The sequence below is a fragment of the Schistocerca piceifrons genome, chromosome 4 (assembly GCF_021461385.2).
Source record: "Schistocerca piceifrons isolate TAMUIC-IGC-003096 chromosome 4, iqSchPice1.1, whole genome shotgun sequence".
NCBI lineage: Eukaryota > Metazoa > Arthropoda > Insecta > Orthoptera > Acrididae > Schistocerca > Schistocerca piceifrons.
The window spans coordinates 467,454,816-467,467,004 of NC_060141.1; the positions used below are offsets into that span (position 1 = coordinate 467,454,816).

A 12,189-nucleotide genomic window follows, 5' to 3' on the forward strand; every position below is an offset into this window, starting at 1 on the left:
TTATCAGTTAGTTGGTTTATTGCGTGTTCCATTGATCAATCGCATGGTACAATAGCCGTTATGATGTGGAACGTGTCAAGTGCACAAGAAACGCACATACGAAACAACATTTTTAATATATATATGTTTATAGATTTATTTATTCCTATTCAAGGATTCATCTATGGTATAGAAGGAGTTGTCAAGGAGATATGACTTCAATTTATTTTTGAAGCTATTACTGCTGTCTGTCAGACATTTTATTTCATCTGGTAATTTGTCAAAAATTTTTATAGCAGAATATTTTACCCCTTTCTGTGCCAAGGATAGGTTAAGTGAAGGGTAGTGTTAGTCTTACTTTTTTCTGGTATTATAATCATGAAGTCACTGTTGTTTTTAAACTGGTCCATGTTGTTGAGAACAAATTTCATTAGTGAGTAAATGTACTGTGAGGCTGTTGTACGAATTCCCAATCTTTTAAAAAGATGCCTACAAAATGTACGACTATGAACCCCACACATTATTATAACCACTTTCTTTTGAGCAGTGAATACTTTTTGTCTAAATGTTGAGTTACCACAAAATATTATTCCGTATGACATCAGAGAATGAAAGTATGCAAAGTATGTTAGCTTACTAATTTATATATCCTCAAAATCGGCAATTATTCTGACTGCAAAAGTTGCTGAACCTAGACGCTTTAGAAGATCCAAAATATGAATTTTGCAATTGAGATTCTCATCTATGCGTATACCCAAAAACGTAGTACTTTTTGCAGTAGAAAATTGGATGCACTGTGTTTTTTCAAAGTTTAGAGCAAGCCCATTTGCAGAAAACCAATTAATGACTTTTCCAAAGACCTTATTTGTATCATTTTCAATTGTAGTTTCTTTTACTGGATTAATAATGATGCTTGTATCATCATCAAACAGTGTCAGTTCAGCTTCCTATTTCAGACAGGTTCAAATGGTTCAAATGGCTCTGAGCACTATGGGACTTAACTTGTGTGGTTATCAGTCCCCTAGAACTTAGAACTACTTACACCTAACGAACCTAAGGACATCACAAACATCCATGCCCGAGGCAGGATTCGAACCTGCGACCGTAGCGGTCGCGCGGTTCCAGACTGTAGCGCCTAGAACCGCTTGGCCACTCCGGCAGGCTATTTCAGATAGAAAGGGAGGTCGTTCACTTATATTAAGAACAGAAGGGGACCTATGGTGGAACCCTGTGGAACACCTAATGTAATTTCACCCCAGTTAGATGAAGTGGCAAACTTATTTAAATCACTTGACCCATATAAGGAAACTTTTTGCTTCCTATTCTGTAGGTACGACTTAAACCACTCATATGCTATTCCATTTATACCATAGCACAGTAACATAATTCCATGGTTCGCACAATCAAATGCTTTGGACCAGTCACAGAAAATTCCTATTGGTGACATATTAGTATTTAAAGACTCTATTATGTGGACAGTGAAATTGTATATTGCCATCTCAGTGGAACAGCATTTTTGAAATCCGAACTGTGGTTTACTAAGTATCCCATTACTGTTGAGAAGGCTAACCACTCTTGAGAACATTCCTCTAGCGAAGATTTTAGAAAATGCTGTAAGCAAGGATACTGGACGATAATTATTCACATCTATGGTGTCCCCCTTTTTGTAGAGGGGCCTGACAATGGCATATTTTAACCCATCTGAGAAAATACCTTGAGTTACTGATGCATTACACATGCTACTCAAAACCTCAGCTGTAATTGCTCCACATTGTTTTAATATGTTATTAGAGATGTCATCTACTCCAACAGTACATTTATTTTTCAAAGATTTAATAATTTTACTTATTTCACAAGAGGTTGTCAGGTGAAACTTAATCTGACTAAATTTTTTAGACCATCTTCTAGAGCAAAACGGTTTGTAAAGACGTTGACTACATTCAGACGCATTTTCTAATACATGCTTGATGATAAAATGTGATAACAAATTATTATTATTGCTAAACCGTTAAGGTTTGTTGCGTTCATTGGCTTACCTGTTGTACGGTGGAGGTTGATCAGACTCCGGCGTCGCCTTCGCACCGCTGTCATTGAGATTGTCCCGGTCGCCACCAGTGAGACTGACGACAGAGCGCTTCCTCCTGTCGTTGGAAGTCGCGGACCCCTGCCAACGGAGACCATCAGAAATCAGTAGCAGCCTGGGCCAAAGGCATACGCGTTATGTCGCACCAGTCGTCAGTAACAGAGCGTCCCGTGCCCGTCTCCTCTCTGGCAGTATACACAACACTAAGACTAGTAACCTGGTGCAAACCTGGACTGGTTTTGGAGACGAGCTGGGCTCAAATCTGTACCCGACCATCTTGATGTAGGTTTTCCTTGGGGTCTGAAAATAAATATGTGACGTCTGGGCCACACCTAAGATTTTTTTCCTTTCTGTAATTGTGTAAGAAACATAAGAGTTAATGATTAGAATCATATTAATATCTTCAGCTGCTAACGGGCGTTGATGTCTATTAACTGGGACAGGTGAAAATGTATGCCCCGACTGGGACTCGAACCCGGTATCTCCTGCTTATATGGCAGACGCTCTATCCAGCTGAGCCACCGAGGGCACAGAGAATATCGCGACTGCAGAGACTATCTCGCGCACGCCTCCCACGAGATCCAAATTCTCACCTTGTATGTCCACGCACTACATTCGTAGTGTCCCACCCCAACACACTCATTACTCGTGGAAGACATTCTTACCAAGTCCCGTAAGAGTTCGGGGAATATATGTGCATCCGCACAGAAGAAGAAGGTCATGGCTGCGGTTGCCAGAACTACACTACTGGCCATTAAAATTGCTACACCGCGAAGATGACGTGCTACAGACGCGAAATTTAACCGACAGGAAGAAGATGATGTGATATGCAAATGATTAGCTTTTCAGAGCATTCACACAAGGTTGGCGCCGGTGGCGACACCTACAACGTGCTGACATGAGGATAGTTTCCAACCGATTTCTCATACACAAACAGCAGTTGACAGGCGTTGCCTGGTGAAACGTTGTTGTGATGCCTCGTGTAAGGAGAAGAAATGCGTACCATCACGTTTCCGACTTTGATGAAGGTCGGATTGTAGCCTATCGCGATTGCGGTTTATCGTATCGCACAATTGCTGCTCGCGTTGGTCAAGATCCAATGACTGTTAGCAGAATATGAAATCGGAGGGTTCAGGAGGGTAATACGGAACGCCGTGCAGGATCCCAACGGCCTCGTATCACTAGCAGTCGAGATGAGAGGCATCTTATCTGCATGACTCTAATGGATCGGGTAGCCACGTCTCGATCCCTGAGTCAACAGATGGGGACGTTTGCAAGACAACAACGATCTGCATGAACAGTTCGACGACGTTTGCAGCAGCATGGACTATCAGCTCGGAGACCATGGCTGCGGTTACCCATGACGCTGCATCACAGACAGGAGCGCCTGCGATGGTGAACTCAACCACGAACCTGGGTGCACGAATGGCAAAACGTCATTTTTTCGGATAAATCCAGGTTCTGTTTACAGCATCATGATAGTGGCATCCGTGTTTAGCGATATCGCGGTGAATGCACATGGGAAGCGTGTATTCGTCTTCGTCATCGCCATACTGGCGTATCACCTGGCGTGATGGTCTGGAGTGCCATTGGTTACACCTCTCGGTCACCTCTTGTTAGCACTGACGGTACTTTGAACAGTGGACGTTACATTTCAGATGTGTTACGACCCGTGACTACTCTTCATTCGATCCCTGTGAAATCCCACATTTCAGCAGGATAATGCACGACCACATGTTGCAGGTCCTGTACGGGCCTTTCTGGACACAGAAAATGTTCGACTGCTGTCCTGTCCAGCACATTCTCGAAATCTCTCACCAATTAAAAACGTCTGGTCAATGGTGGCCGAGCAACTGGCTCGTCACACTACGCCAGTCACTACTCTTGATGAACTGTGGTATCGTGTTGAAGCTGCATGGGCAGCTGAACCCATACACGCCATCGAAGCTCTGTTTGACTCAATGCCCAGGCGTATCAAGGCCGTTAGTACAGCTAGAGGTGGTTGTTCTGGTACTGATTTCTCAGGATCTATGCACCCAAATTGCGTGAAAATATAATCACATGTCAGTTCTAGTATAATGTATTTGTCCAAAGAATACCCGTTTATCATATGCATTTCTTCTTGGTGTAGCAGTTTTAATGGCCAGTAGTGTATATACTTACATGGACATGTCCGAAAGAACAGACACCACATACATATAAGTATAACAGTTAATGGCGGATTCTGGAGCTCAAACATATATTGTGAATTTGCCGCACAATCACTTTTTGCAAACGATATTAGTGTTGCAATGAATCTCGTTACAGAAAGAGCAACAGAAGAAATTGTGAAGTGGTTCTTTGAAGACGAACTCTACCTAAATTTTGAGAAAATTTAGCGATAGATGCATACCAACAACTGATGTACCACTGATGTTCATACTGATGAGAACTTGAATTAGAACATATATACCACTTGGCTGCTCAATCAATTAATTCTTGGAAACAAGTAGAACGCCCTCGTAAAATGTTTTGCTTATAATAATTGCTTAATAATTTTCTGGGGTAGCTCTTCACTTAGACACAATGTACTGATTGCATAACAGCGAGCAGTAAGAATTATACCGTATGTGGTGTTTACCCAGAGACATCGTAGCCTTTAACCTGCACCTCTACAATACAGGGTGATTCAAAAAGAATACCACAACTTTAAAAATGTGTATTTAATGAAAGAAACATAATATAACCTTCTGTTATACATCATTACAAAGAGTATTTAAAAAGTTTTTTTTTCACTCAAAAACAAGTTCAGAGATGTTCAATATGACCCCCTCCAGACACACGAGCAATATCAACCCGATACTCCAACTCGTTCCACACTCTCTGTAGCATATCAGGCGTAACAGTTTGGATTGCTGCTGTTATTTCTCGTTTCAAATCATCAATGGTGGCTGGAAGAGGTGGCCGAAACACCATATCCTTAACATACCCCCATAAGAAAAAATCGCAGGGGGTAAGATCAGGGCTTCTTGGCCAGTGATGAAGTGCTCTGTCACGGGCTGCCTGGCGGCCGATCCATCGCCTCGGGTAGTTGACGTTCAGGTTTCATAACTAAGCTTTTTCGTAGGACTCTACATACAGTTGATTGTGGAATTTGCAGCTCTCTGCTAGCTCTGCGAGTTGATTTTCCTGGGCTGCGAACAAATGCTTGCTGGATGCGTGCTACATTTTCATCACTCGTTCTCGGCCGTACAGAACTTTTCCCTTTGCACAAACACCCATTCTCTGTAAACTGTTTATAGCAACGTTTAATATACCACCTATCAGGAGGTTTAACACCATACTTCGTTCGAAATGCACGCTGAACAACTGTCGTCGATTCACTTCTGCCGTACTCAATAACACAAAAAGCTTTCTGTTGAGCGGTCGCCATCTTAGCAACAACTGACGCTGACGCCTAGTCAGCAGCGCCTCAAGCGAACAAATGTACAACTAAATGAAACTTTATAGCTCCCTTAATTCGCCGACAGATAGTGCTTAGCTCTGCCTTTTGTCGTTGCAGAGTTTTAAATTCCTAAAGTTGTGGTATTCTTTTTGAATCACCCTGTATTATAAAGGCTGATTCGAGACAGCCGGAGTAGCCGTGCGGTTCTAGGTGCTAAAGTCTGGAGCCGAGCGACCGCTACGGTGGCAGGTTCGAATCCTGCCTCAGGCATGGATGCGTGTGATGTCCTTAGGTTAGTTAGGTTTAATTAGATCTAAGTTCTAGGCGACTGATGACCTCAGAAGTTAAGTCGGATAGTGCTCAGAGCCAGCCAGGCTGATTCGAATTTAACTGCACACACTTCGTGAGTGTGATATATATACCAACGTGAGAGTAAAAAATTAAAGTTTTGTCTGAAATTGCTTTATTTCGGAGTTATACAGTAAAGTATGCATCACAAGTCCAACACAATAACATAAAGTTAATTCTTTTCAGCCGGCCGCGGTGGTCTTGCGGTTCTAGGCGCTCAGTCCGGAACCGCGCGACTGCTACGGTCGCAGGTTCGAATCCTGCCTCGGGCATGGATGTGTGTGATGTCCTTAGGTTAGTTAGGTTTAAGTAGCTCTAAGTCTAGGGGACAGATGACCGCAGATGTTAAGTCTCAAAGTGCTCAGAGCCATTTTAATTCTTCTCAGAAAGCAACGACACGAAATTCAACTCATCTTTGTACTGTCCGTTTACTCCAGGACATTTTCAAAATGATGTCCATGTAGACGAAGACAATAACGTGCTCGACTTCTTACCGCTCTCGGAAATTTGCAAGCTCCGTTAATCTCACTCTGCAGAGTTGCACAGCTATTTTCAGTCCCCTGCTGTAGTTGCGCTACATTCTCAATTGCGCACATCCGCGAGTTTCATGAGACAGCCCCAAAGACAAAATCGAGCGGTTGAGATCCAGAGATCTGGCGGGCCAAGCGACTGGTCCTGCACTATCTGGCCACTTTTCGCGGTAAGGAGCTTTGAGATACTGTTTTTCCTTCCGACTTGAATGTGCAGGTGCACCGTCGGCAAAGCAACATCAGTCGATATGCAGCCGAACACGACGCGCGAAAGGCCGGCCGAAGTGGCCGTGCGGTTAAAGGCGCTGCGGTCCAGAACCGCAAGACCGCTGCGGTCGCAGGTTCGAATCCTGCCTCGGGCATGGATGTTTGTGATGTCCTTAGGTTAGTTAGGTTTAACTAGTTCTAAGTTCTAGGGGACTAATGACCTCAGCAGTTGAGTCCCATAGTGATCAGAGCCATTTGAACCATTTTTGAACGACGCGCGAAAAGGTTGTACTGGCCCCTGATGTAAGGCATATCACAAATGACATTATGCACCATAACTTGGAAATCAAGCAGTTTCAGACAAAACTTTGTTTAACATTTACTCTTCTGTTTATCCATAAATTTCAATCGCGAAATGTGTACATTTGTTTTTGAACCACCCTGAATATAGGGCTCCACCTTAGACTAGCGCAGCGCTGGAACTAAGGCCACAACTTTCGTATGCTGATAACGGCGTACAGAATTCCCGCTGAACACTTCTAATACCCTCAGATAATGTCCCGTGTTGATGGACTAGCAATGGCGCAAGTAACTTGATATCAGAGAGACCGAAAATCTTAAGTCCACGGTACAATAATGATGAATTCAATTTACCTGCACAAGTTTCGTAAGTTGCTGCATTTGCAACAGTTGTTCAAAATGTCGTCAGTGTAGGCATGGCATCGTCGCACAAATTTCTGTCACACCCGCTCTAAAATCCCCTTTGTCGTTTAAACAGTGTCGCAGGTAATGAGAAATCTCGCCATGAGATTCTTTTCAGTATCGACAGACGTCTCTTACACAAGAATTCTCACATGACCGCACAAGAAGAAGTCGAGTCGTGTGAGGTCAGGAGAAAGTGCTTTCCACGAAACAGAACCTTTTCCGCTTATCCAGTTTTCAAGGAATGTTTGATCCAGGGGTTCACGAGACCTCAGTCCAAAGTGAGGTGGGGCTCCATCATGTTGGAACCACATACGTTGACGAATTACAAGTGTGATATGTTCCAGGAACCTGGGTAGTATGGTTCTGATAAACGTGTGCACACTGGTACACTTAAACCGGGAGGAAGAACATACGGGCCTAGAACATAATCGTTGACTATGCCCGCCCACACGTTGGCAGATAATCTGTATTGATGACTTTTCACAACTGTGGCGTGGAGATTCTCATCGACCCAAATATGACTATTGTGGCTATTTTGCGCTCCCTCTTTCGTGAAACAGGCTTCACCTGTGAAAAGTACATATGCAGGAAAGTGAGGATCGACTTTAAGGCGCTGTAAGAACTACTGGCTGAACACGAAACGTGATCCGAAGTCAGCAGAAGTCAAAGCACGCACTTACTTTGGTTGGTAGGGGTGCAGCTGCATTTCCTGTAATACTTGCCACACAGTACTCTGAAAAACATTCATTTCACGTGCATCTGAGCGAGAGCTGGTAGCAGGCGCCTCTTCCACTTGAGCAAGCACTGCATTTTGTTCGCCTGCGGTCGGTGTAGTTCGTCGTCACTTAATCTTCGAACCATGACGTGAGCCGGATATCTTCTGCGAATATTAGGTTCTCTACAATTCCCCGCACCCTGTGCTGCTTCCTTTTTCTTGCTTGCTCACACACGAAAATCATGCCTGCAAGTTCCGTCACCGGGTGTCGCTTCATATGGTTCGGGCTGTTCTATTTTAGACTTAAGCTTGTAAATACAGACCGCAGTCTACTACAATACAGATACTGTACACCAGGACTGTTCATGTCAGTACACAGTACGCCATCTGCATTGAATTATTTGATTTATTGTCCCAATCTCTATACCCAAGTGCTCGTCGGATTTCCTACCCTGTAATCTCAGCAACAACACTATCGGTACGTGTATCCCACGATCAGGGGTATCAGAACGACTTTTGCTTATAACTTTCGACTCGGCTCTTTCCGGATCAGGGTAACTTACCTCAAACTGATACATTTACCTTTCGTCATCTTCCCTGAAAGTTTGTAGCATTATTACGGAATCACCCCGTACATATTCTATCCTATCTGTACAATCATTTGTTCTGGACAAATCTTTTATACCAGAGAATTTTCTAATTAAAAGCTTGCGGCCTGAAAAAAGCTAATTTTTATGCGTAGTTTCTTGAGTAGCAATGACAAACAATATGTTCATTAATGTTAAAACTGATCATGTAAAGATATTCGAAAACCAACTTGATCCAAAGAAATTTAGAAAAAAAGACTTTCAAATGATCTATGCAACATGCAACCAGATAATCGGTTACCTGTATTTGGTTTTTTGATGACTGGATAGTGGCAGAAAAGTGAAAAGAGTCGGTTTGATTCATTTATTTTTTTTATTTACATGGCAGAACGACGACTATTTGAGAAATGAAAAAAAGTAACACAGTACGAGGGTTGAAACTTGAACAGTGGCAACTATTTATTTACAACTTACAAAAGACACATACATGTTTCAAAGCTTTACTGTCCTTCAAAGTAGTCAACAGGATTGTGTACACTCCTGGAAATGGAAAAAAGAACACATTGACACCGGTGTGTCAGACCCACCATACTTGCTCCGGACACTGCGAGAGGGCTGTACAAGCAATGATCACACGCACGGCACAGCGGACACACCAGGAACCGCGGTGTTGGCCGTCGAATGGCGCTAGCTGCGCAGCATTTGTGCACCGCCGCCGTCAGTGTCAGCCAGTTTGCCGTGGCATACGGAGCTCCATCGCAGTCTTTAACACTGGTAGCATGCCGCGACAGCGTGGACGTGAACCGTATGTGCAGTTGACGGACTTTGAGCGAGGGCGTATAGTGGGCATGCGGGAGGCCGGGTGGACGTACCGCCGAATTGCTCAACACGTGGGGCGTGAGGTCTCCACAGTACATCGATGTTGTCGCCAGTGGTCGGCGGAAGGTGCACGTGCCCGTCGACCTGGGACCGGACCGCAGCGACGCACGGATGCACGCCAAGACCGTAGGATCCTACGCAGTGCCGTAGGGGACCGCACCGCCACTTCCCAGCAAATTAGGGACGCTGTTGCTCCTGGGGTATCGGCGAGGACCATTCGCAACCGTCTCCATGAAGCTGGGCTACGGTCCCACACACCGTTAGGCCGTCTTCCGCTCACGCCCCAACATCGTGCAGCCCGCCTCCAGTGGTGCCGCGACAGGCGTGAATGGAGGGACGAATGGAGACGTGTCGTCTTCAGCGATGAGAGTCGCTTCTGCCTTGGTGCCAATGATGGTCGTATGCGTGTTTGGCGCCGTGCAGGTGAGCGCCACAATCAGGACTGCATACGACCGAGGCACACAGGGCCAACACCCGGCATCATGGTGTGGGGAGCGATCTCCTACACTGGCCGTACACCACTGGTGATCGTCGAGGGGACACTGAATAGTGCACGGTACATCCAAACCGTCATCGAACCCATCGTTCTACCATTCCTAGACCGGCAAGGGAACTTGCTGTTCCAACAGGACAATGCACGTCCGCATGTATCCCGTGCCACCCAACGTGCTCTAGAAGGTGTAAGTCAACTACCCTGGCCAGCAAGATCTCCGGATCTGTCCCCCATTGAGCATGTTTGGGACTGGATGAAGCGTCGTCTCACGCGGTCTGCACGTCCAGCACGAACGCTGGTCCAACTGAGGGGCCAGGTGGAAATGGCATGGCAAGCAGTTCCACAGGACTACATCCAGCATCTCTACGATCGTCTCCATGGGAGAATAGCAGCCTGCATTGCTGCGAAAGGTGGATATACACTGTACTAGTGCTGACATTGTGCATGCTCTGTTGCCTGTGTCTATGTGCCTGTGGTTCTGTCAGTGTGATCATGTGATGTATCTGACCCCAGGAATGTGTCAATAAAGTTTCCCCTTCCTGGGACAATGAATTCACGGTGTTCTTATTTCAATTTCCAGGAGTGTATAATTGTTGCCAGCGATGTGCGAGTCGTGGGATACCCTTAGCACTGACAGTTGAGTTGATAGTCCTTGTGGAGTGGTCTATTGCTCGAAGAATATCTGTAACAATACTGAGGCGAACACCACGAAGTGATTCCTTCTATTTAGGAGTCAAGTTGTAGTGAAGACGGCTTAAGTCCGGGGAGTGTGGAGAGCGGTGAAGAAGTAGCTCTGAAGGAGACTCGTAGGAGGAAGACGAAAAGGCAGAGAGAGTAAAGAAAGAGAAATGTACAGAAGCAGAAAAAGACCACTCCTTCAATCCAAAGAGGAAAACAAAAAATGACGTTAATCCTTTAGTTTACCTAATCTGTGAGCCTCCTCCTCACTTTTCCTTAACGTCTGATATCCAGCCCTGGAGTCATTTTAAAAAGCATTTAATATGCAGTACTCGTGTATATGGATGCAATTTGCACTCTTTAAATTAGCCGTACAGTCCACATCAACTCTTACACTCACCGGCAAACTGCCGCCGCCGCCATTCTCGTGCGGTGACTGGTCCGAAAAGGCTGGGTTATCCTGGCTCATCTCCGTATAGACGCTAAGTGAGTTAACACTTCAGACCTCTTCTCTGAAACAGAAATTCGATGTTTTAGTCCTGACAAGAGCAGGGCAAAAATCAAGTTACAGAACCATAGAAATTGGATGTTTCGTATCCATTACACGCATTACGAGATTTGTTAGAATGGTGACTCTCAGAAGAGTATTTGGTAACAGTTCTACACAGACTTTTTCGTCGGGTCGTCCGCATAATATCTTACTGTTCAGTTTTAATCTTCCTATACAATCTTTAAAAAGGTTTCACAGTTTCATTGCTCACATCTTTTCAGTTCTCATTAGAATACTGTGACATGCTTTAGTTTAAGCAAAATGATACCCATATCTAGGAGAATGTTCAACACCAGTGGTTATTTTTATTCAAAATTCTTCCTTCGCCCATTCCAACCCATTTACTATGTTAGAAATTGAGATTTATTTGATATTCTTAACATAAACGTTGTCTAAGCGTATAGCTGCTTTATGTTGCAATACATCGAAGGATAAAACTCCCAAACCGTCCACATTCGCAGCTGCGTTGCTCTGTTTCTACTAATGGAGAAACTGCTTGTGGTGGACACGCCTTCGGAAGGAGCTGGGTTCAAATAACGGTCTGCCCAACAAGATTTAAGTTTCCCGTAGTTTACCTAAGTCACTTAACACAACAATCATTGTTCCTTTGGAAAGGCCGCGGTCGCTTTCCTTAAACAATGCGAGCTTGTGCTCCGCCTATAATGACCTGGCTTCTCGGTGGGACCCTATAGCTTATTCTTCCTTCCTTTTCTAATTACGTGTTCGTTCCTCTACCATACTGCATAATCTTGCATTTCTTACCGGTGCACGAAGATATGAGCAAAAACAGCTTCCAGTCGTGATGCATTATTCTGAAATTTTTATTTGCCCATGATCTTCCATTCAAACTTATGCAAGCAATTCGTCAGATGGCCATATTTATAGTTAAGTATATTTCGACGACGAACTACAAATCGTAATAAAAGTTGTCGGTAATACGATAAAAATCTATTGATTTGAAATACAGATCATGATACAACATATATTTCTAATCAGTAAACAGCGCCTGAC

At 44.3% G+C, this 12,189-nt stretch overlaps 1 protein-coding gene across 1 annotated transcript in view; it reads right to left on the bottom strand.

Annotated features, from left to right (window-relative positions):
- LOC124795915 (proton-coupled amino acid transporter-like protein CG1139) overlaps nucleotides 1-11,097 on the bottom strand; it is a 104,693-nt gene extending 93,596 nt beyond the window's left edge. Inside the window, exons 1-2 of the mRNA XM_047259995.1 lie at nucleotides 11,029-11,097; nucleotides 2,016-2,143 (exon numbers count right to left, since the gene is read on the bottom strand). Coding sequence (XP_047115951.1) covers nucleotides 2,016-2,143; nucleotides 11,029-11,097 — 197 coding nt within the window. The remainder of the gene's footprint in view (nucleotides 1-2,015; nucleotides 2,144-11,028) is intronic.
- Between the last annotated feature and the right edge of the window lie 1,092 nt (nucleotides 11,098-12,189).